We start from the raw sequence: 25,811 nt of genomic DNA on the forward strand, positions 1-25,811 counted from the left end.
AACCTAAATCATGAGTTTTTTTATATATATATATATAGACAGCTTTAAAAAAAAAAAAAAAAAAAAAAAAAAGATCTATATAAAATAGATTGTTCAGAATATCACAGTATTGCAACATTGATAAAGAACTTTAATGATTTTTTAACATTTTTTTCTTTGCTCTTTTTTCTTAAACTGCTTTTTAATTAAAGACCAAAATGCAAACATTTAACATAAAAAAAACATACAAATATTAAATATTGTCTCTGCAAAAAGGAAATAGGTTCAAATCTGGGGCTTAATGTTTTTTTTTTTAGATGGTTTGGTTTCTGTTTCCAAAAAAAATATGGTATGTTGTCTTTTAATGTGCTATATGTAAAAAAATAAATAAATAAATTGTACACATTCTATATGAGAAAATAACTATTTAAAGACAAAAAATGATTGGATTAAATAAAATAATGCAATTTGTGTTTGTTATTATTCTTTAAACTGGTTTCCATCAGTGTTTTAAAAATCCTAAAAAAGCTTACCATTGTAAAAAGTTGCTTTGGAAATATAGTTTAGTCTAAATACAACAATGCAGTGTCTTCCTTTCTATGTAAACAATGTTATAACATCTCACAGGACTTGTTTGCATAATTATTGTTTTATTTATTAAAAAAAGAAATACATAAATCAGGTTTAAATGATATTGTGACGTAAATAAATTTAAATCTGTTTTCTTGCCTTGAATTTTAGGTTACTGGACATGAGAGTTTGAAAAAAGGAAGACCATCAAAGCCTGTGAAAATTGCAGAAAGTGATGCGGATGTAAGTGAATCTGCATCTGCAGTTTGACACCCTGTTTATCTGTCGCTGTCTTTTCTTTAAGATCACCATTCACGACTTGTGACAGTCCACTACAGAGACGTCGCTGACTTCATTCTGACTTTGCAGTCTCTTTCACTGTTATGTCTGTGTGCATGTGTGTGTTCTTTAGCTGGGGTAAACAGAAGCTGCAAAGGGAAAGCAGCGTGTGCGTGTGTGTGTGCGCGCTGCAACACTGTAGGGACATGCACACTGCACAGTGAGGGCCTAAGAGTATCGACCACAGCTTTTATTTTCCTCTCTGCAATTTAAAGAGAAAAATACATGCAATGGGAGTTTTAGATGTCGAGCTGTTAAATTTTTCAGTTTGATTTGACTAAGCCGGCTCCTCTCGTGCTTTGTTTTCTGCTGAATAGAGGTAAATAGGCTGGATGTCCTGGCTTTTCATCATTAGCATTGTTCCACTTTAACAATTTATAACAAATTGCCAGTAAATTTGTCTGAACAATGAATATTTCATGCAATTAAAAAACAACAATATATGGCAGCTAAATAAAAAACATCTTAATTATTAATTGAACAGAATGATAAATAGATCTGAGAGAAGAAGGAAAAAAAACAACACAGTGAGAGAGAGAGAGAGAGACTGAACGAGGCGATGTTATGTTGTTTTCATAAACACATAACCCATTTCTGGGAAAACAAATCTGTCAGTCTCAGTAAACACATTTTTCTCCAAAAGTGTGTCTGAAAATATAGATTTTTGATTATGATTGCTCATAATGGATATTACCAAATCTGGCCTCCAAACGAGACAGTATCGAGTCTTTTGATATTTCTGACTTGGCTGATGAGAGCTCCTCAGGGGGTTGTTTTTTTAAACCCAGATGACTTTCATGGACAGATAGTGAAGACTGCAGTAATAGATCAATTCATCTCATGTGTTTGTGTTGAACATTATAGAGCAGTGGTTCTCAAACTTTTTTGGCTCATGTACCCCCTTTCTCTTATTTCTGCATCCAAGTGTCGGTAACTCCTTTTTGTCTGACGACAACTATAGAGCGTAATGATGGAATGAATGAGTGAGAACACACATTTTAATTAATCTTATTTTGTAAATAAGTGAAACCATATTTAGTTCCTCCTGAATAGATTTAGTATTTATATGGTTTTTATAGTTTCTGGTCATCTCCTGCCTGGTGTGGGACCAAGACTGATCTTTGTATTTTCAGTTTGTGTTCTAAGAAAGATCATTTCCATCATTATTATGCTTATCATATTTAAATAAAGCATTATAAAACATTATTTTTATGTGTACGGTTGCCGTATCAATAAACCGACATTCTTTTTGTACACAGCGCCCCTATTTGTCCAGTTTAGGTCACGTGATTGGTCAGTCATTGGTCAGTTTAGGTCGCGTGACTAAGACTAAACCTTAACCTAACTCTAAAAATTGTTGCGATATTGGTTTATAACCTAACCCAATGACGCTACGTTCGTGTACTTCGGTAACCGTACCAATAGCACCGGGGGTTGTCTGTACGGCAACCGTACAAATAGACACTTTCCATTTTTAAAGCTTTCATTTGTTGATTTTCCACTCTCTCTCACAAGTACCCCATTTAGTGCCATCACGTACCCCCATTTGAGAAATACTGTTATAGAGGAATTTATTGAAACTTGTACTAAAAAGTCTGCAACAACTCTAATAACGTCGTCTTACTTTTGTATAATTACACATTTTCAATCTTTAGTAATCTCATAGAAATAGAATGAAAATGTTTTTGTTTACTTGGATTGAAAATAATGTTGTTTTTTTGTTTTGTTTGTTTGTTTGTTTTTAGGTCAAATTAAGTCGACTTTGTGAACAAGACAAGATTTTACAGGAGCTCGAGGCCAGCATACGTACTTTGAAAGACGACAAGGTTTGACATTCTTTTTTTTTTTAATATTATTATTATATTTATATTATTTGACAGAGAAAAGTCTGAAAATCAGGCACGGTTTTATGACCACCTGCTTTATATTGTAGTTTTCTCGTGTTCATAGCTAAATAATGTCACTTCCTGTGTATCACTGCAGACCAGGAACACCCACAGGTGCATGCAATTTGAACTTGTTGAAATGTTTTTCCAAAACACCATATACGACAAAATGTGTACATTCTGACATTATATTCTAATTAAACAATGCTATAGCTATTTTTAGCTTTTTATCTACAGCTGTAGCTAAACTTTGACCGAGGAGTTTTTCGTGTCCTGTTGAGGAAATGCCTCCTGTGTGTGTGATGCCTATAACCCTATCTTTGGTGGTATTATGTAGGACAAGTTGGAGTGTGTGCTGGATGTTTCCCACCAGCAGATGGAGGAGTACAGAGAGCAGCCGGCTCACGCTGAGAAAATTGCCTATCAGCAGAAATTACTACAAGAGGATGTGGTTCACATCAGGGCTAAGATATCTCAAGTTGCTACAGTAAGAGTCAATAATGACGAGGTTGAAGTCACACAGTTTATTTGGCACACTCCATCGACTCACACGTTAAGGCGTTATATTCTGATGCTCTGGACATTGTCACATGCCCACATCCGTATCGTCCTCAGTTCAAGCAGTTGTTTCTTGACTCATGGTAAATTCGTCCACGTTGACTTCTTTTTTCTTTTAGGAGATGGAAATTGCTTGGAACGAGTACGGCCGACTGGAGAGAGACGTGGACTGGCTGAAGTCAGCCCTGGAGGGACAGATGAACCGCAATGATCTCTTGCAGGTCTGTTTGTAATTTCAGTATATTGACGTAAGCAGCCACTCGTATGTAAGGATAAGTGGAGATGAATTTACACTGTACTGAGAGTTTAGAAAATTACACCTGGTTATTCTTCTTTTTTATTTGTATTTTTCATCTTTTGCACTGTCAAATGTTTGTAAGATATTGTTTATCTTGTTTGTTTGTTATGAGGATTTTGTCAAAAGTACTTCACAAATTGTCAGATTTGACTACATTTTAACTGAAGACAAACCATACGTCATGGAAGATTTCATTATTACGTTTTGGAGGGCATCTGGATCAATAAACTGATTCTAGATCAGTTTACAGTATTTCTCATCATTGGGGAACTTTTAAAAATGCATATCTTGGTTTTGTAAAACCAATCTTTACGGAATTTGACTCAGTTATATTGGGTTGGTTTCATTAACTTTCATCCAGACCTGTGTTTATTTTGACAGCAAATTTTGATTTAGTTTTAGTCAGTCTATTTCAGTTATAGTCTAGTTTTAGTCAACTACATGACATGAAGATTTGAGTCATTTTTACAGATATAGTTGAATAAAATATAAAGCAGAAGAGTTTATGCATTTTGAAAAAAAAATTATTTCATGTTATTTATGTAAAGTCTTGCTCCACCTTCCATGCAACTAAAGTAGTTTCTATTGGATACCTTCTAAAAAAGAAACTTAATTTTGATTGGATTTCCTCGTCCTTTTTGTTAGTCGGAAAAATATATATATATATTTTTTATAATTTTTATATTTTTTAAATATGTGATCCAGACCAAATGGGTTTTTCAAATTAATGGATGTGCCCATACATTTATTATCTCCGCCAAAGGAGGTATCGGTAATATTTTTTATCCGTGTTTATTTATTTGTTTGTCTGTAATGAGGATTACATCAAAAGTACTTCACAGATGAACAGATTCTGACATTGAGATTTCATAAAATTTTGGAGAGGATCTGGATCAGTTTGAAAAATCCTTCTTTCTCATCATTGGCACAATTTCAAAAATGTGTATCTTGGTTTGTAATAACCAATCTTTATGGAATTTGACTCAGTTATATCTGTGTTTATTTTGGCAACAAATTTTGATTTAGTTTTAGTCAGTCTATTTCAGTTATAGTCTAGTTTTAGTCAACTAAATGACATGAAGATTTTAGTCATTTTTACAGATATAGTTAACTAAAATATAAAGCATGAGTTTATGCATTGTTTTTTTTTTTTTTTTTTTTCAATCACCATTTACAGTATCAACCCGGTATGGGATGGTGTTAAGGCTGGCCCCGCCTTCCATGCAACAAACGTATTTTTTATTGAATACCTTCTAAAATTGTTCTGATTGAATTTCCTCATCCTTTTTATTAGTCAATGAAAATATATATATATATATATATATATATATATTTTATGAATTAGTTTTCATTCACATGTATTTTTTTGTTTTATTAGTCATAGTCCAGTTATTATTGCCACTTAAAATAATATAATTGACGAAAACTTTGACCAAAATTTTTAGTCAACAAAATGAACACTGATCCAGACCAAATGGGTTTTTCAAAATAATGGGTGTGCCCATACATTGGGACCTACTGTATCAATATTAATGATTATATACATTTTTTCCAAGCCTTTAAAGTGTGAATGATCATTGTTCCATTTTCAGGATCACTAATCTAGATAACTGCCAATCTCTGCTCTTGTTTGTTTGTGTGTGTGCGTGTGTGTGTGCGCGCGTGTAGCATGAAAAGGCACAGATAAGAAAGGAGTTGTGGAGGATCGAAGATGTCATTGCAGGCCTTAGCACCAGCAAAGCCAACTACAAAGTCACTATCTCCTCCGTTACCAACCCCGGTGAGACAGCACTTCCCCAGGCCTGCACGTCTACAAAGCAAATTGTTCTTTGAGATCTCGGTGATGCATCATAAACCATGTTATCATGTTCCTCTCTTATTATTATTAACGCTCTTAGTTAAATACTCTCTGCTAATGCCTTGAACATTCCCCAAAGGAGGAGACAGAACCATCATCACAGCATGTGTGTATTCGTCTTTACATCTCATTCCCCAGAGAGGAAATTTGTGCCTTCAGTGTCGGTGTCGTCAGTGCCTTCTTCGTCTGGGAGCCCGTCTGCTATGGAAATGAGGTTGTCCCAGCAGCCGCCGCACAATCCCAGCAGCCACACCCCCACCCACAGCTTCAGTCCGAGTCAGCAGCCTTTACAGCACTCTACAACTGACGCCACTGGGTTGAAATGGGTGAGAGGCCTCTGCCACGCACACACACATCAGGTCAATTCTTGTTTGGGTTCACTGCCTTAGCTGTGTTTTCTACCGTTTATGATTTTGTGGCCAATAGGGGTACAACGATTCCCCGAATTCACGATAAGATAGACGATAATATGCTCGCGATGACAATGATACAATAGTTTTGGAAAGAAAAAACTTAACTCAATAGAACAATAAAAAAATGAAAACAAATAATAATCTTTAGTAAATCATTGATTATTTTATTGCCCCCCTCTCGCAATACCACTTGTACCCATGACCATACATCTTAATATTGCTTGTTGCACGATTTATTGTCCCACCTTTAGTAGACATTTATCTATGTTTGTTTCCTCTATGGTAGGGCTGGGCGATATATCAAGATTGAAGATGTATCAAGTTGACTATTTTGACGATATAGAAAATTACAATATCAACTAGATCAATATAATTTTTTACAGCTTATTTTGTATTGAAATACTCGTTTTGGAGTTGCTGCTTTCACTACTTCTCAGAACAGCATAAAAAGCACATTTAGGTGGATTTTTGAGTGCGTCCTAACCAAGACCTTCCCCTGAACCTCCACATTACAGAACTCACTCACACATGCTGTCCCTTATAGTAGTCTGGTCTGTTAGGGGAAGAATTGTGCAAAATTGTCTACAGGCATGAAATTTGGCATACTTCACCACCTGTGAATATTTAACATTGAACATTTACGACCAAAATTGTCTTTATTTTACGACATAGAAGCCTGACATCTCAGATCAAGATCTGTGGCATTTTGTATCAGCAAATTTAACCCTGAATTTTCTTTCTGGTTGGACTTCATTTTAATTCAAATTATAGAGATTTATATCGTATATTGCGGTTTTGAGGAAAAATATTGAGATATGAGTTTTGGTCCATATTGCCCAGCCCTACTCTATAGTTATTACAACTTTTATTCCATCAGTGTAGACACAAGCATCAAAATATTGTGAAATTTATACATTTTTGGATATAAACTCTAATATATCAATAGAAACTTTAATGATAAAGGAGACATTATATGCACCCAGATGGACAATATTACAGAAATGTGTACCACAGTTTACCTCTTAGGACTCATCATCATCATCATCATCATCATCATCAGTACTACAGTTTTGATAAATACAGCTCTTCACCGTCAGCAAGTAGCACTGTTTGTGACATGTTTGATGATTTGTTGTTCAAAGCCTTAGGAAATAAACTCTTGCTCTGTTGTTGGGTTATTTTATTTTATTTATTTTACCTGTGTGCAGAGTGAGGAAGATGTGCCTCCTAGACCTCCTCTACCTCAGCTCTACAATACTGAAGAAAATCCTCCTGCTGTGCCTCCGTTGCCCCGGGAGACGACAGTCATCCGACACACCTCTGTGCGCGGCCTCAAACGACAGTCGGACGAGCGTAAAAGGGACAGAGAGGTTGGCCACTACACAAATGGGGACACTAAGGTGTATATTTATAGCCAGCTTGTTTTGTTTTCTGACTCCTGAAGTGTTTGAGTGTGAATGTGTCTTTGTGTGTCAAAGGTGGAGCTGAGGCCGTTCCTCAGTGACCCTGAGCTCATAGGCGGTGGCGACGGCTCCATCCACATCAGTGTTGGAACACCTGATCACGGTGGAGGATACCAGACATTACCCAGCAGAGGTATGCAGATAGTCATTTATATGCATAAATGTTTTTTATTTTTAGTGCTTATATTATCAGGTTAAATGGAGCCTTTACAGCATATTCTGGGACGTAAGCAGTTCTTTATACAAGTTGCTTGTATACAATTTGTTAATTTTATGTTGTTTTAATTATTTTCCCCATCAGGAATATCTGGCTCGTCTTTGAGGGTGAATCAGTCCTCAAGCATCACCTCGTATGTGACCCTCAGAAGATCAACATCAGCTGCTGGCGTTAGGGTGAGACTTGGATGATGTCTAAAACAATGGAAACAATCAGGAATAATAAGTGGCACTCACTCAAATGGGGAAGGGATGTTTATACGTTTGCTACGATATGCAAAATTGTAAAAACTTTTTTTTTTTTTTACTGCTCAAAATGCAACATTTCTTTACCCATAAGTGAAACTAGGCTTATTTGTAGAAAATAACATTATTCTGATTAATGAAACGAAACCCCATTTGTATTAAACCATTTATGTGACAGTAAAAACACAATATTTCTTTTAATAATTTGGATTATTTTAAATTTAATTAATTGTAAACCTTTTATTTTATACAGATGCCTTTGTGGAAAAATAAATAATGTTCCAATTATAAAAAAATGTTGTCTTTTAAGTTTATAAATGAGATATTTACTGTATACAAGGGAACCGTGGCAAGATTTATTACCAAAAAGAAACAAAAATGTGGGGGGGTGAAAGTAACTAGTAAATTTTACTTTTGAGTACTATATAATTGAGCTAATTTTTACTTGTGCTTGAGTATTTTATGTATGACTTACTAGTACATGTGTATGATATATCAGTTGTCTTTACACCTCTGCAAAACGCTTGTAAATCTCTCAGCTGTTTAATTGATTTCTTTGCTTCGACATAAACAATTTGGATCCTCACTCTGCCTCCTCCTGCACCCTTTCTGCTCTTACTGTCAACTTTCTTTTCCAGGAGAGACCAAAAAGTGCCTTGGAGCGTCTTTACTCTGGAGAGCAGCTTCAGCAGCCCAGGGGGAAGATGAGCGTGGACGAGCAGCTTGAAAGGATGAAGAGGCACCAGAAGGCCCTCGTACGGCAGCGCAAACGCACCCTGAGTCACGGAGACCGCCATTATTCTTCGGCATCGCGCAGCTCATCCTCATCCTCACGCCCGCTCTCAGCCGACTTTGGATCAGTATGTTATTAGTTTAGAGGCACAGTGCATGGTGACGACCGTGTGCTAATCTCTTCTACTGCTGCATGGCTTTCCTCTAGTGCTGAGACCCTAAAGGTGTTTCATTTCACTTCTGCACAACACTAATTGATATTGTGGCCTTTTTTAATGCATTATTTTTTAGTGCAGGTACTTTTGAGCAATTATCTTTGAAAAAATATTTGTATATTTTTGGTGTTATATATTTTTGAATAATTTCAGAGACTTTACAAGAGATTTTACAAGGTTACTAACCACACAGCATTTTCACCAGCCGCAGCAATGTTGAACGGAAATCTTGTTTTATACAATTTGAATGAACGATGGCATGATACATTCAACTCAAAAACAAATTATAACACTAGCGTGTCCACCGCAGTGCATGTGGGACTGCAATTGTGCAAAAAGCTCAACTCTGTTACCCACTTATAATGAATAACACCTGCATTCAGCAGGTTTTCGAGTGTTGTCAAGCCTTGATAAATACTGTGTTGCCTTCCTTTAACATTACAAATGATTTCAAAACTGAACACTTCAAAATGTTAATTCAAATTGTTAAGTTTGTGATCCAAAAAGCAAGTTAAACACATGAAATAAGAGCTTTTTTAGATTAAAATTTGTTACAAATTAAATATCTTTTTTGTCTTATGTGTAACACACAATATACCTCAAACACAAGTATGCACACTACTTCCATTTATAATTTAAGGCATCTTTTGAATGTATCACTGTTTTAAACCTAGCCTAGCGCTACTCATGTTGAAAACGCTTCACTCTCAAACAAAGATAGACTGATGTGTAGCATTAAGTTTAAGACAATCTGCCTTTCCTTCTAAATGAAATACTCGATTTGAATACGACAAATGTAGACGACATCACTTAATATAAAAAAGTGAATATAGTCGCTCGCTCTGTTATTACTCACATCACTTAAAGTAAACTTGTCTGCTAAATAATAAACATTATTTTATGAAGAACTTATTTTTCCATGTTTTCTTCTTCTTTTTATTTAATTACATACAAATTCTGGTTGGGTGTCATTAGTTTGAGAGATGAGGTCGGTCTTGTGTCCTTGTGAGTGCTGTCCTCTTTATCGCTAGTCTAGTTTGCTTTTGTGATAAAAAGCTTTTACTTTCATAAAAGCATGCATCCTGTTATTGCTGCATGGTGTTTCTTTTCACACACACACACACACACACACATAACCAATAGAATATGGTTTTTAAACTATGCAGTAGCATTAAGTCAACAAAAACACACAAAGGCTTATGATAAGGTATTTACTTATTTTTCTCTATATATATCTATTGTACTGTAAATCCACTTCTGTGTATTGTCCTTCATGGTAAGTGTTTGTCCTGTGTCCTTTCTCCAGTTAAAGAGGGAGCAAGAGTTTGACCTGCAGTTACTGGAGAGGGCTGTTCAGGGTGAGGAGGCTCAGGGGGTCCGCAGTGTCCAGGGGGAGGAGAGACCTCCTGAACACAAAGAGAGACCCCGCTCACACTCCGATGAATGGCTGACCTTCCGCTCTACGACCCCGCTATCACACGAGGTTGACCTTGAGCCGCTGGACTATGATGTGGACCTCAACAAAGAGGTGGGTGTTTTTGTTGGAACTCACTTATAAAAAGAAGGAAAAAAAAGGCCAGCCCAGAAAAAGCTTTGTAGATGAAGCCTCAGAAAAACCAATTGATGTCCATAAAAAGACTTGGAAAATAAAACACAGAAGGTTGAAACTGTGCTTAAAGCTTAAACCCTAAATTCTGATCTTTTACAGGTTGTGTGATTATGTGAACACAAAACAAACAAAAATGAAATTGTATAATAGTGCCAGTGCACGTTAAATAAAAGTAATACAAAAACGTAATGTTTGAGGCACTAGCGGAACAAATCAGAGCCGGGGCGGGGCAAATGACCGGGCCCTTTAAACCCAAATAATAAAGCTCATGATAACATAATTTTACAACATACACATGTCCGCAACAGCGGGGCTTAAAAGCTTCGGCACCTTGGAGAGCGACTGTCATTTTGATGTCCATTAAACGGACATGAAGTATAACAAAACAAGAGAACAACAAAAACATTAGGCTACACGGTCACTAATAATAAAACAACACAAATTCAAATGAGTTCAGCACCACGGATAGTGACTGCATCGTTTTGACAGCCACTTTAACCATTTCAACTCAGAGCCTGTATCAGTAGCTATAAAGTGGAGTCAAACTTTTTTTTATAAAAAACTTGTTCACTTTGGTCACTTAAGCTTTGACTGATTTTCCTGCAAATTATTGTAATCACCTACTTTGTTTTCGTAAAGGGCCTTTGATTAGTAAACAATGTAATTTCCGGAATCAGAATGGATAATGAATTATTTCAGTAAAAAGTACTTCCTTAATCAGAAAACTACAAATATGTTTGAAGGTTTGAGTGTTTTCTGCTAAACTGAAGGATTGCTCTACGTCAGTGTTTCTCAAACTTTTTCAGACTAAGGACAACTTAACCAATTAAAGACACAAATTCATTTTTTCATAGAATTTATTGGAGTCGATAGCGAGCAGTTTGAGAAACACTTTTTTATTTAAAAACACAATAAACTGACCACGGACCACTAGGGGTCTCTTTAGTACCACCAGTGGTCCGCAGACCACTCTTTGAGAAAGGTTGCTCTTCATACGTGTTTAATTTGTGATTGTGTTTTAGCTGTCCAAGCCTCAGAAGGTGTTGATACCAGAGCGATACGTGGATTCAGAGCCCGAGGAGCCGCTCAGTCCTCAGGAGGTGGAGGAGCGTCATCGTAAGGTGGAGCGCATCAAAAACCTCTTGGCTAAGTCCAGGTACTTGAAATATATTAAATGTTTTCTCAACATTACACAGGCAGGTCTTATACTCCAACTAGTTGTACAGTTTTTATTTAATGGTTTTTCATTTATTTAATAACTTCTTTGGCAAACTTTAAGTATCTGTAAATATTATAAATCACATGCAGATGGACTAAAGAATAGCAATGTTTAGTCTGCAAGGCTCTGCAACTTCCTAAAGAAAGTATAGTATGATATGCTTTTGGTTTTTTCACTTCTGAGTCTGACTTAAGCACATACAGTACACCAGACATGGGCCACAGGGGCCACATGTGGCCCTCGGTCTAATTTTGTGCAGCTCCCCGAAGTTAGCACAAAAAATGACAGAGAAACGCACAAAATAACAGCAAAAATACACAAAATTACAAACGATTGTTCAAAAGGACAACACAAATTGAATGCAGTAAAAAAAAACACACACATCAAAATATACAAAAATTCACAAAAATGACTCGAACAAAATAATACGAAATGACTGCTATAATGCACAAAACAAACACAAAATAAGAGAAAAAATATACAAGACAAAAGCAGACTATATATTTTGTTGTTCTTTCTCTGTATTAATGCTCAAATTGGTCATAGTTCAAAATGGCAGCATGAAATTATGTAACGTGGCTCTACCACAAAAATTTGTTTTTCTTTGTTTGTTCAAATGCTGTGATTCCTGCTAAGGAATTTAATTTCCTCTGCCAAGGAGGTTTTGTATTAACCAACAATATTTGTTTATTTGTTTGCTCTGCATGTCTGTTTGTGAACAGTTTAACTCAAAAAGTAGGGGATGAATTGTGATGAAATCTTCTGGATTTTGGATTCTCATTGGCAAAATTTCAAAAATTCCTATCTCGATTTGTAATTGACCATTGTTCCTGAAATTTGACTGAGAAATGTTGGGTTGGTTCCTCTATTACCCCATCAAGTTTAATCTGGATCTGGAAGAAAACCACTGTTAAAAATACATTGATTTTCCTCAATATCTTTGTAACATTTAGGTGACAGTGTTATGGCATGGTGGAGGTCTGCGCTCTCTGAGTGCTTTCTAGTGTGTAGTTGTATCTTCAGATTTGCCCCGCCTCCCTCGATGGCTAAGCAAAGTCCAAACACCCTAGAACAGTGTTTTTCAACCTTGGGGTCGTGACCCCATTTAGGGTCACCTAGCAATTGGTTAAACAAAATTATGAAATTACTGATTGAAATTATATTTTTATAGTTGTTTTCAAATTAACACATAATCACACACACACTATTAAGCAACTGTATTCTATATTTCAACTTTTTCAGTGTAGTTCAAACAAAATGCAGTCTTGTCACTTAGTGCACTAACCCTGGCCTACTCTGTATTTGTAACACACTATAACAAACGTGGTACAAAACAAATAATTGTAAAATGTCTCTGGAGGTTGACAGAAATTGGTGATATCAAAATGAGGTTACGAACTGAAAAATGTTGGGAACCTCTGCCGTAGAAGATGAAGAAGAAGATGAAGATGCTCTGTAGAACGAATATTAAACGAATATTAAACTGGATTGTTGCCTGATACCCGAGTGTGTCGTTACTTGTAACGCGTTACCGCCGCAACATCACTTTTGACAGTAACTAGTACTGTAATGCAATGTTTTTCTAAAGAAATAACGCCGTTACCATTACAATATGGTGCGTTTGTCCGTTACTTTGCTAGCAGCAGTGTACTTCCTGTTTACAGTGGCGCTACATATTTTTGCGGGATGCCGTGCCAAACACGGTAAAACAGTAGAAGAAGAAGCATTGTCAGCGTGTTTCTGTTTACATCACGTGCGCCAATCATGGCGAGTCAATGCGAGAACAGGACGAGCTTCTCAGAGTGGAAATACGCGCATTATTTTTGTCTCCAAAAGATGCATCAGCGAAGCTAAGCTAACGCTGCGGCTGGATTTTAACGGACTGACTGTTATCCTATTGCACGGTATGTTATGGTAAATATGCAGCATGTTGCTACTGCTGAGTCACCGCTAACAGCAGCTCATTAGCCTGATATGTTTAGCATTGTGTAGCTGAGAAAAATGCTGTGAATTAGTTTTTCCACATTTATTTTTATAAGCATTTTCAACAGCAGAATGTGCACCTGGAATATGCACAGCTTACTTTACATTACTGCGCTAAGGCTGAAAAATTACAGTTTTAATTTTGGAGCAGCTGTTTTGTGCTTTATATGCATATCATTTATGGTTGTTTTATAGCAGTTGATCAACAGTGGATTATTATGTTATTATAGCACTGATATGAAGCTGTATGGACACAAATGACCCAAAATAAATAATACATTCTTTAATTCTAAGTAACTCAAAAGTTACTTTTTCCAGTAACGCATTACTTTTTGGTGTAAGTAATCAAAATAGTAACTGAGTTACTTTGTGAATGAAGTAACTAGTAATGGTAACTAGTTACTTTATTTCAGTAACTAGCACAACACTGGTGTCTTGTAGGAAAACATCCCAAAACTGCAGGTTTTGACTGTCACAGTCCGATCCTGGCATTAACTCTAATATCTTCTATCTATCTTTCTTCTGCTACAGCGTGCAAAACATTGCACCAACTGTTTCTGTGGACCAGCCAGATGTGGGACTGGGAGCACTGGACTCTGCACTGCAGGAGCAGGAGAGGATCATCACAATGTCCTTCGCTCTGGCCTCAGAGGCTTCGCTTAAAAGCAAACTAGTCGCAGGTTGGACAATTATCATATCTCTTCCTGTTCTTTGGAGCCATTGTGTTGTTTCAATCAAAAATACCAACTGAAATAATAACTATCTATTAATTAACAATTATGGCATAATTATAATTGTAATTAAAAAAAAATGTGTTGCTGTCATAGTCATAATTAAATTGGAATTGGGTTCAGAGAATTGGCTAATTGGCATTAAGATTCTATAACAATTGTCAATTATAATTTAACGCAAAACTGGGGAATCATATTACAGTTCTACACATACAGTATGTAGTTAACAATTATTACAATAGGTTTCATATCAAGCTTTCCCACACTGACTCAGAAAAGGCTCAGACGCCCACACCAAAAATATTAAAACCTATATTTTCATTGATTAGGAGAAGCCTAACAAGCAAACCATGAAATAGGAAAGAAATTGGTTGATAGATTTTAGTTTTTAGCGTATTTTACAGCTGATTTAGGACCAGTTATCATAACAGATGCTAACACAAGAGGAAGGTTAATGCTGACTTTAATGTTCTTATTGATTTTTAAGTTGTTGAATATTTTTCGTTGCAATTTTTCATCATGTAAAGTACATTGAGTTGCCTTGTGTATGAAATGCACTATACAAACAAATTAGCCTTGCCTTCCCTTTTATTAGGTTATTTATTTCAGGCTCAACAATTGTGATTAATTGTACTTTAGTAATTGAGAACATCATTGTAATTGACTTTCAGGGGGAAAATAATCGTTGTAATTTATATGTAATTGGAAAAAATGCTGTTTATCATAATCCTAATTGAGATTGCCCGAGGTTACATACCGACCAAGAAACATGAATTGTAATTAAACATGAATAATTGAAAAGTTAATTGTAATTGACAAATGTATTTGACCCCAACCCTGGCTGACGGTTGCTATCAAATGCATTAAATCGACATATTGAAAAGAAGATGGAAGCAGCCTTTCAAAGATTCCAGATTGATTAGGAGGGTTTGAGGTGCAGTGTCATCACCTAATAACTTAACATTATTCTTTAATAGGAGCTTGGATTGTTTCTAATTGCAAACCGTGTAGGATGTTTGAAGCAGGGGAGGAATCTCTTGATGAGAGCATTTTGTGTGCTGATCAATGACCCAGTCAAACAGCTCTCCATCTCCATACGACTGCTGCTGCCGCTTTGAACGCAGCTCTGAACCTGCATAAAAGACACTGCGCTCACATCTGATCTCTTTCATACTCCACAGCAGACAGGCAAGTTAATTTTCACCACCGCTGCAGCAGATTGTCAGTCTATCTGCCTCGCTCACACACACACACACATAACCGAGCACACTTCTATCTGTCACACACGGTAACACTCAAGCTGTCAGCGCGTGTGGAAGCTTAATATGCACAGTGAAGCAAAGTCAACAATTATAACATTATTTCTAGCATAGAGAAATGCCAGGGAAGATAACTGGTGGCATCTTGTCAGTGGAGGCTGAATCAATGACTTTCTCTCCCTTTGGTGTTCCACTGAGGTACGCTGCAGCACTTTCAAAATCCTAAATTAAAAGAAGTGTTTCTTATGCATGAGAGAGTTCAGTGAAGCTGGCATGAAAGCAGGCATATCAATCACAATTACATACAGAAGATATCAAAGAGGCGGGTGGAATTGTTGGAATTGTGGATTCTGTAAGAATGGATTACTTTTGTAATCACCTGTCGAAAATACTGAGACGAGTTCATAGTTTTGTAATTTCAAAAAGTGTTAATGAGCCACAGTTTAACCTGGTGTGGCACGTATTTCAAACTTCATTCCTGTTTGAATTCAAAGGATGGAAATGACAAAAAAAAGGATCACAGTGAGCCTCACATTGTTTGTTTGTTTATTTGAGCAGCATAAAAAACACATTTTATGTACAATACATAACACGTATTTAAAGGAGAAAAGTGCTCAAAAGGAGTAGGCAGAAGTTCAAAGAACTTATAGGTGCCTCCCCCTCCTTCACAAAATAACATTTTAAACTTCACATTTGGTTTTTCATTATGCAAGAATACTATGCAAACATATACAGTGCATATACATACAATTTTAATAATTTACTGTATGTTAATTTGTAACAAAAGTAATGGAAGAAAAAAAAAAATCTAAATATTTTTTTATTGTTTATGGTTGAGTAGAGCAGTGTGGGTACGCAGTGGCACTCCAGAGGGTACCTCAGAGAAAGAGTGGAAAATTAACAAATTAAAGCATTAAAATATGGGGTTTTATAATGTTTTTAAGATAAATACTGATACATTATCTTTTAAATATAATATAACATAATAATAATAAGAAGAAGAAGAATATTGAAAGCTTTATAGTAATTTTCAAACATGATTTATTGTGAAAAGTGATTGAAAGAATTTAAGAACTTCCATAATGTTTGTGGGTTTGTTTCACGTTAATGGGGAAAAGATGGAAGATGATACTTTGTATCATTCTTGTTGTATGTTACAAATACTCAACCAAATTAATAAATAACACAGATCAGCAACAGGATTCTAAATGAAATGTTTAAATGACAGAAGGCGGATGTTTCCGTGTAGCAAAAAAAAAAAAAAAAAAAGGTGAATCTTCTGAGCTGTTAGTCGACTGACAAACTGCTGTCTTCTTTTTTCTTCTTGTGCTTTCCTCAGTCCCACCACAGGTTAACACTCTCACCCCTCCTCCCCCACCGCCGCCTCCACCGCCTCCTCTTCCTCCTCTTCCTCCTCTTCCTCCTGCATCTCTGGCACCTCCTTCTCCTCTAAACAATGGAATTCACTACACTTTTGTCTGATCCTGAACCTACAGTAAGGCCTGAGTGCATGTTTCCTAAGTCTCTGAAACGAGACTTTGCTCCACACTGCATGCTCACCGCTCTGCTGTGATTACAGGGGAGAAAAAAAAAAAAAACGTATCCTTGTGGAGGTTAGGAAAGCCCCGCCTCTGCACACTTCATAATCAAAACAAACATCTGCAGGCTGTCTGCTCATCCCACTGTGATAATTGTGTGTGAATTGTTTTTTTTTCATTATTTGTTTGTTTCATTTTGTAGCCCTGCCAAAATATTTATGGGTGGATGAGGAAAGAATGAGCTCAAACAAACGCGACTGTTTGTAGCATTGTGTATAATTAACAAAAGAGACACCTTCTGATTTTAGCACCTTGACAGTTCAGCAGTCAGCACAGCTGCATTCCTCAGCACCAATTAGCTTTCCATCTGTAGGCTGGCAGCAAGAAGTGAAACAACTCATATCAATGTAGCTACAGTTGGAGAAGGAAGATGGAAAAAACCCTTCCATCCATCACTCTTTAAATGAAAAAAAAAAAAGTGTTTTACCTTCAGGTGTTTATTAATGTGACCATCTGCCTATAGGTAGATTGTAAAAGAAAATGGCTGGATGAAGTTTTAAACATGATTAAATTGAGACCTTTTTGTTTTAAACTACGTATGTAACCAACTTTTTTTGCTGAGACAACAATTCTTTATTATATTCATAAAAAAAGGTTAATCTTAGTATTTATTGCGTATTTTTTTTGCTCCGAAAAATAGCTGGATTTGCAAATGCATGTGCATTTGTGTAGTATAAAGGCTATTTAATATTTATGAAACACAAAATAATGTGTAAATACAGAAAAGAAAACTCACCTGAGACCAGGGAGGTATTTCTCTATAAAAGTCTGTATGTCTGTGCCTCAAATGTCTCTGATGTTCAGGGACAGACAGAGCTCATACTTGCTACATAGCTGCAGCTTGGTTCAAAGCTGTGCGATGTTGCATTAGTTTGTACTGCAATGCTACAGTTAATGAATAATTTCATAAAATTGTCTACCGTAAGCGCGGAGCAGAGCCACTAGAGTCATGTGTGCACCCAGAGCCAATCACTGCACAGCTCTGCTTCGGTGCAGTGATTGAATACATCAGTGACATCAGTGACATGTTAGTCAGGTATGAACCCAGCAGGTCTCTCAGATCCATGGACACAGATCAGATAGTGGAGCCCAGAGTTCACAGTAAACATGGTGATGCTGCTTTTAGTTGTTATGCTGCAAAGAAGTGGAACAAACTGCCAGCGGAGCTGAAGTCAGCATCCAATGTGAACATTTTTAAATCAAAGTTAAAGGCACTTTTTTTCTCTACTGCATATGATTGAGAGAGAGATTTTTTGTCATGTTGTTGATGTAATGATGATTTTACTGATGATTTTAATTGATTTTACTGATGATTTTAAATGTTCTTATTGATTTTACTGATGATTTTAAATGTTCTTATTGATTTTAAACAATTGAATGTTTTATCATGTAAAGCACATTGAGTTGCCTTGAGTATGAAATGCGCTATATAAATAAATTTGCCTTGCCTTGCCTTGCCTTGCCTTACCGGAGCCAATCACAGTGGTGAGCTAGTCATGTGTGCGGCCAGAGCCAATAGCTGAAGAGCTTGAATAGCTACTAGAGCACCCACCAGACGTTTATTTTGAAATCACTGCGGAATCAATGTGGGTTACACCGGACAGAGGGTTGGACCGGAAAGGGGGGAGGAGCAGCCGCGCTCGCCCTGATATACTAGCAAAGCTCTCAAGTCTCACGCATTTCAACCTGATGTGAGTCACTGAGCGCTTGCATGTACGTGGCTGAAGCACGTGTGTGTGTGCGAGCCCACGAAGGAGTAGCGAGTCACACACACACACACACATACACCATGTTTCCTCTGGAAGTGTGAGCCACACACATAATTTATAGATGAAGTTATTCTCAGTCTGCTCGCTAAGTTACATCTGTTTGTATTTTAATTACTAACCATGGATGATAAGCATCCCTTCACTAAGAAATGTTAAATAAATAGTTTTATTTGTTCGAATTAATGTCTTTTATGAGATTTTACCTAAACCGCAGCATTGGTGCAAACTTTATCAATTCATCATGCACATGTCCCATAGAATTAAACCAGGGAAATTGCACCCACAAATATAGATATACAGTGAATCTGTGATCTATATAGTAGATCACAGATTCACTGATTTACACGCCCCGCAAAGTAAACAGCCAATAGAAACAAATGCTGAGACGAAAAGGACGTGATGTCATTTATTACAAGCAGAAAGGGTAAATAAAGAACGAAACACAATGAATAATTCTCTCATGGTTTAAACATTTTTAAAGTTGTAAACAATAAAGTTGGTATTACACAGTAAATTAAAAATAGAGAACAACTGACGCACTGATGATCCACTGATTTATGTTACAGTACAGTGTTTTTACACCCGTCAGCTTTAAAAAAAAAAAAAAAAGTATGAAGCAATTGACTTAAGTCATAATGAAACAATAAATCAATTATTAGACTTGAGTTTTTTGAATGAAATGTTTCACGAAATGTGTATATATATACAGTATATATCAATGCCCTTGTGTATTAATGAAATTAATAATCAATACTCGCACTGTCCCTCCCCCCACCGCAACTGGACGTACTGGGAGAAAATGTTGCTCTGTGCATTTACTGACCGCCTAATCTCACATTATTCATGTCTTTGTGTTCTATAACAGTATTTCACAAAGTGATCAGGAAGTTTTGTTTTTGTTTTTTTTTTTTTATTTTTCTGTTACTTATTTTAACAAATGTTATTTAAAATTTGTGGATAAAAACTGCTACATTCTTTGCGCTGATATCAATGAAGAGTTTTCTAGCACAAGTTGAGCAAATGCCGCAATAAATATTAACTTTTTCCATTCTAAGTGCCACATCTACCCTTGAAAACACTGTAGAAACTTAACAAACTGTTGTTTTTTAATGTGTTGCAGTACCTTTGCTGATAAAATGCCCCTTTTTGGTTTAAACTACTTTTACTATAATTCAAAGTTTCAGTGTTGTTGCCCTGCTTCTAAATAATCTCAGGTTCAGTCGCTCAATCTTTAATTCAGAACCAATTTAGAATTTGAAAGTTTTCATGATTTACTGCGTCAATATTTATTTATTTCATTGTATTTATTTTTTTCTCTGTTTTTTCTCTTTGAATCGATAATACATGTTTTCATAATTTCTCCTCATATCATATAGCAGTAACTCTCCTATCCCATAGGACACTAACCTTTGACCTTTCATGTGAGGCAGCATGGCACAACTTTGTTCTACTCTTTAAATAAAATGCTTTACCTGTTTGACTTGCACAAAATTGTACAGGACATATTTATACAGTATTTTTTTTTTAATCATTATATGGATTTTCTCTCTATTTAATTTTGTTTGACTTGTGACTATAGAGCATTTGTGTATCCGAATGCCTAAATTATTTGACTTTAGACTGTAGAAGGAAAAGAGCTGATGAAAACCCAAAGTTCCTCCCTATTTTTTGGTCATTTTCCAATTATTTTGTCATTAATATGTCTTCTTAAATTGACATTGTTTTAATCTCTTTTCATTTCACAGCTCAAGCTATCTCTGGACACTGAGCTGCTGCTTCACAATGAACGCAAGCCACTGGAGGACTTGGTTTTAATCACGGGACATGTTTTTATAAAAGCAATAGAAAAGCTGCAGTAATCTAACTCTTTCTGTGAGGCTCATGCAACATTGACTCATTGGAGTGTCTTTTAGCTTCTGAAAGCTACATACTTTTTTCTGAGGAAATGTCTATGCTAAGAAAGCTGCTGTGCTTATCATTACCTGTGGAGGATGTCTCTCTAGCTAGTGTTTATCTCAATAAAGGAAGAAAAAAAAACATATTTTTACACGTAACTGCACTTTGAATTTTACACTGTATAGTGTTTTCAAGATGTGAGCATATGGCTTTTTTTTTTTCTTGCTGTGTGATTTCAGTTGGAAGCTTACTTTCTCATCAGGTACGATGTGTTAGGATCAAGACGAACTAAATGCATCACAATGATAGTATTTTTCTAGATGATATTCTTCCAACACTTGAACTCTCACCTCTCTACCTGTAGCACTGCCAGTCTGTCTTAGGCTTGCCAAATGAATTTGACTTTTGCTTACATCTGGAAGAAGAATAACCGTTGCCTTTTTTCTGTGTGACTTTGAAAGGTTATGCCATGAAAATTTCTAAGAATGTGAATATAAAAGATATTAACACAAGATTAGGTTTGTCACATGTCTAATTATTTGTGCAGTTTAACAGGTTTTGCGTTTCTGTCTTTAAACATAATTTGAATATGTTGACTATGAAGATAATAAAAAAAAAATGTACCGGGGAACACAACATATTTGTGTACATGGGCAGCAGCCGTGAATCTTTTAAGCGGCCCTTGAGAACTTAAATAACTATTCACTATGCCTACTTATCCTAAGGTCATTGTGTGCTAAAGAAGCGGCAACATCTACCACGACTAATTTAATAATTTCAGTATTGGATTTGTACAAAGTTGGCGTATGCGGCAGGATTGTGCACCTTTAACCAGACATTTATTATCATTATCAAATACAAAATCATGACGAAAAAGCCATTTTTAAACTCATTTAACTCAACTTAAACAGGATTTTACATACTTTAAATTGTTTCCGTCCAATAAACTTTGACAGTTTAATCCAAGCTCAGCCCAAATAACTCTCTGATCTATCATCATTAGATCATTGATTTCTCACCCAGAAAAAGGACTGAGTGTTTAAACCTATTTATTTATTTTTAAACGATGCTGTTTATTATCTATATCTTTATTCAAATCATGTACAAAGAGGAAGTACAAAATGTGCACTCTCCATGCTTGTGGATTCTCTTTGAACTTTTCGCATTGATTGTCTTGACCTATCAGACTTCATTCTATTATTTGAGAAGAGAACCAAACTATGGCATGATCTAAGGAGGTGAACTTTCCATACAAAAAAAAAAGAGGCAGTTTGAAATGTTTCTTCAGTTCAAAGCATTTTTCCATCTCAAAAGGGCATTTTTAATTCCAAGTATTTTCATCCAAGAAGGTGAAAACTATTAACTCAAGATTCACAAGTAAAGACTTTATATCTTTAAATCATGAACTTTGACTGCACAGCAATTGTGAAAGAAACCTCCTAGAAATGCATGTATTGAGATTCAAATTCCAAAAGGGAAATCATGCAGTGAATGAATATATTTCCGTTAGCAGACACTGGAGTTTCAAACGCTAGTTATCCTGATACATGGATCATCTTACACCCCTGATTTGATCATTGATTCTTTGTGGTTGCGTCCCCCTTCCCAAGTGACATCTCTGTCTTTTAATTGGAGGGTAATTACCGTCTCTCATCTGCATCCTCGTGAGCTTTGAAAAACACCTGAGAGAGAGAGAGGGGATACATGTCCCTCAGCTGCTACATCCTTTTCTGCCTCCATCTCTCCTCCAGGTTCAGGGCCCTACTGAGGCCCTGGTGGCAAAAAAAAAAAAAAGGCCAACCGCACCCTCAGTTCTGCTTATTTAGCAAAAAACAAAACAAAAAAGTTTCTCCTTTTTGAAAATAATAATATTCATCACCCTAGACCCTCCACTGAGGATTGTGGCATTTCCATGTATTGACGTTTGGCTGGTGGTTCGTATGCATTTGTTATTCTGTGCTCTGGACTTCAAAGAGAATGAAAGAGAGGCTATTATGCTAATTGGATCCTGTTCTGTTAAATGCAATCAAGGCCTCCCACATTAATCCTTGACTAAATACTAACTGGCTTCAGAGATGTGTTTTTCAGTTGAGGAGAGACGACTGCTGCTGCCCAGACGCACAACTCAGACATTTGTTCAAGAGGAGTTTTTTAAACCTGCAGAAAAAGATGTGCAACGCGACATAAATACTGTAAGTCCAATTTTTTAAAAAAAACCTTAAAAGGTAGGAGCTCACATCAGAGGTTATGGAGGGATTAAAGTGACATAGATCAGGTTAAGCCTTTTGAAATCATGTCTATAAGTTAAATAGGGGAAACTCTTGACACACTGCTAAGGAGTCTGACCTTGTTCCTGTGTGTATAATAAAGCATTCACAGCACTGCACAACGTATTTGTAACATATTCAACATTGTTCCCCTGACAGGCATAAAAGCTGCTGAAATTCGATGTTGATTCCCTGCGACGCCTTTTTCCATCTTCAGTGGGATAAGTGTGATTGTTACTTATGTGTGAGGATTAGACTACAGTGGAAACACAGCTGCTGCTTCCTGCTGCACACTGTGGGGATCCAGATTGTATTCCATTTGAACAAATACAAAACCCAGCAGAAAGCCTATGCAATAGGTGCTTTGATTTCAAACTATTATTTTATGCTCTTTTATCATTTTTCAAGTTCCACACACACTATATTTTTTAATATGTAAGAAATGGAATTTGTTGAATAATTAAAGAGTTGTGAATCACTGAATATTCTCCCCAACATACATGCTCACTTTAAAAAAAAAAAGAATAAAGGGAAAGCTGGAGTACAGACGTCATGCTGCACAGCATGGAATATACAGCTTTAACTTGGGTAGCTTTACTTTTAATTCTGACTATTTATAGTCAAGTAATCAACTGTTGTTTATTAATAATAAAACCAGAATGGCAATGAGCAAGAAAAATTGACTCAAAGAATTTTGTTCTTACTGTTCTAAAACGTGATTGCACAATTTACGTGATTTCAATGCGTTTTAAAGAAGAATAGTCACATTTTATTTATTTATTTATTTATTTTATTTTATTTTTTTACCTTTTTCAATAAAGTTTTTTTTTTTTTTTTTAAAGTATTTTTTACCCATTTTGTTGAAAATTTGACAACAGAAAAAGTTTGGGAACCACTGATCTAAAGCGTGGTAAGCAACACACACACACTTTTTAATGATGTTAAAGAAAATAATAAATTTAACTAAAACCAGCTTCAACTTTATATGCATTTGAGCAGCAGAAGCTCCTCTGTTAGATTAGACCTGCAATATCTTTACTCTCCTATGTACAGGTCTTGTTTTCTTTTTTCATTTTTGGAACAAAAGTGCAGAATATATACAGATAACAAGGCACTTGGATGTCATATACTGTACAATGATCAAAAGAAGAATAGTAAGGATAGCATATAAATTAAAATTACAAGTTGAATCTACGCAGAGTAACAAAATAGAGAGAAAAAAAACTATAACACACCAATGATGAAAAAAATACATACATAAGTGCTTATAAAAGGGATAATCCAATAGTACATTAGAATACAGATTTAAATATGTAAATAGGGCTATGGTTTTTCTGTCAGAGTAAATTATTGTACAAGTCATTTTAAGTTCCTTCTCTTCTCTTCCCTTTTTTCTCTTCCTCACAAAAACAGCAGCTTTAAAGCTAATTTAATAGAACTCATAGTTTGACCCTTATCAAAAACTTACACAATCCAACACTAAAACTTAGAGAAGCTTTTTTTTTTCCTGCTGCACCTTGGACTATGTTTTTACAGGTACGTATACCTGCTTTTTTACTTTTATATACTTTATTTTAAGCACATTATAATGAGTAACAAAATCACAACAAATTATATATATATATATATAAATAACAGAGTGCTTGTAAAGAAGTAGGAGTGTGTTTGCATGAACTTATGTGATGGAATTTTGCTAACAATAAGCAATTTACATCTTCATCACATACACACTTTATCCAATACACACTTGCAAATGGACATAATGTTATGTTTGTGTCAAAAAAATAAATTAAAAGAAATTGGAGGAAAAATGCCAATTTATTTTAGGCAACAGGAGGTTCACATGGATTCCTGAGTGGAATTCCCATTTAGAAAAACTGTGTAACATCCATATGAATATTTTGTATTGCTGGCTGTGCTTGTGTGTCGATGTTCCTGATGTCTAGATGATTAGAATTGACGTGTAAAAGTCCTTATTTCAACATGATTATTCAGTGGTTTGCTGTTAGCTTGAAAGGAATTATTAGATCCTGACTAAACTTTAATGAAATGTGGACTTATTAGTATCAGATTTGGGCCAACTCATGAGAACAGCGCACCCCACATTGAGAGCTCAATTTTGAGGATAGATCATTTGCATGTATGCAAATAGTGTTTGAGTTGGTTGCATAATTTGGTGATGGATGCTCAGCAGTGCTATGGCCACTAACATTGTCACTTTTCATGTGTTAGGGCATGGTAGGCATTTACAACTATACCAGCATTTAAAAAAAAAAAAAAAAACAACCACCAAAATCAGGAGGTTCATTTTATTTCCATTGAGAAATTACATTCAAAACAACTGAACATATTTATCCTTAAACTGTGAGATCAGACAATGTGTTCTAGGTGGGTGTAAACGCTTAAATATGCAGTTTTTTTTCCTTTTTTGTTAGGCTATTACCTTTGTTAAAGTTCTATTTTGGTGCCAACACTGCTGTTTAAAAATCACATTGACATTATTATTAAGGTGCAAAACAAAATACCACACGAACATCTAATAACGCACCAAAGGAAAAACAAAAAAATAATTTTACTCATTCATGTCTTAATCCTTCTTATAATTTTTGCATATAATATTGCATTATATATTCCCTCCATTTTAATTTTTTTTAATCAGGTGTAAATCTTAAAGAAAGTGTCCATTTGTACGGTTGGCGTACGGACA

The 25,811-nt window shown here is 35.7% G+C and overlaps 1 protein-coding gene across 10 annotated transcripts in view; it reads left to right on the plus strand.

The window, feature by feature from the left end:
• plekha7b (pleckstrin homology domain containing, family A member 7b) overlaps window positions 1-21,269 on the plus strand; it is an 82,406-nt gene extending 61,137 nt beyond the window's left edge. For 7 of the 10 annotated variants that reach the window (XM_028434208.1, XM_028434236.1, XM_028434246.1 and 4 more), the window contains 15 exons: window positions 721-792; window positions 2,634-2,714; window positions 3,112-3,261; window positions 3,452-3,553; window positions 5,299-5,410; window positions 5,627-5,814; window positions 7,110-7,301; window positions 7,380-7,497; window positions 7,666-7,757; window positions 8,465-8,686; window positions 10,080-10,301; window positions 11,405-11,538; window positions 14,116-14,264; window positions 16,914-17,069; window positions 20,687-21,269. In XM_028434208.1, the coding sequence (XP_028290009.1) occupies window positions 721-792; window positions 2,634-2,714; window positions 3,112-3,261; window positions 3,452-3,553; window positions 5,299-5,410; window positions 5,627-5,814; window positions 7,110-7,301; window positions 7,380-7,497; window positions 7,666-7,757; window positions 8,465-8,686; window positions 10,080-10,301; window positions 11,405-11,538; window positions 14,116-14,264; window positions 16,914-17,056 (1,977 nt within the window). In that variant the 3' untranslated portion in view covers window positions 17,057-17,069; window positions 20,687-21,269. Of the gene's footprint in view, window positions 1-720; window positions 793-2,633; window positions 2,715-3,111; window positions 3,262-3,451; window positions 3,554-5,298; window positions 5,411-5,626; window positions 5,815-7,109; window positions 7,302-7,379; window positions 7,498-7,665; window positions 7,758-8,464; window positions 8,687-10,079; window positions 10,302-11,404; window positions 11,539-14,115; window positions 14,265-16,913; window positions 17,070-20,686 lie in introns of those variants that run through there. The other 3 variants (XM_028434197.1, XM_028434225.1, XM_028434187.1) reach the window with 3 other exon arrangements.
• Window positions 21,270-25,811: the final 4,542 nt, after the last annotated feature.

The sequence above is a fragment of the Gouania willdenowi genome, chromosome 3 (genome assembly GCF_900634775.1).
Source record: "Gouania willdenowi chromosome 3, fGouWil2.1, whole genome shotgun sequence".
Lineage (NCBI taxonomy): Eukaryota > Metazoa > Chordata > Actinopteri > Blenniiformes > Gobiesocidae > Gouania > Gouania willdenowi.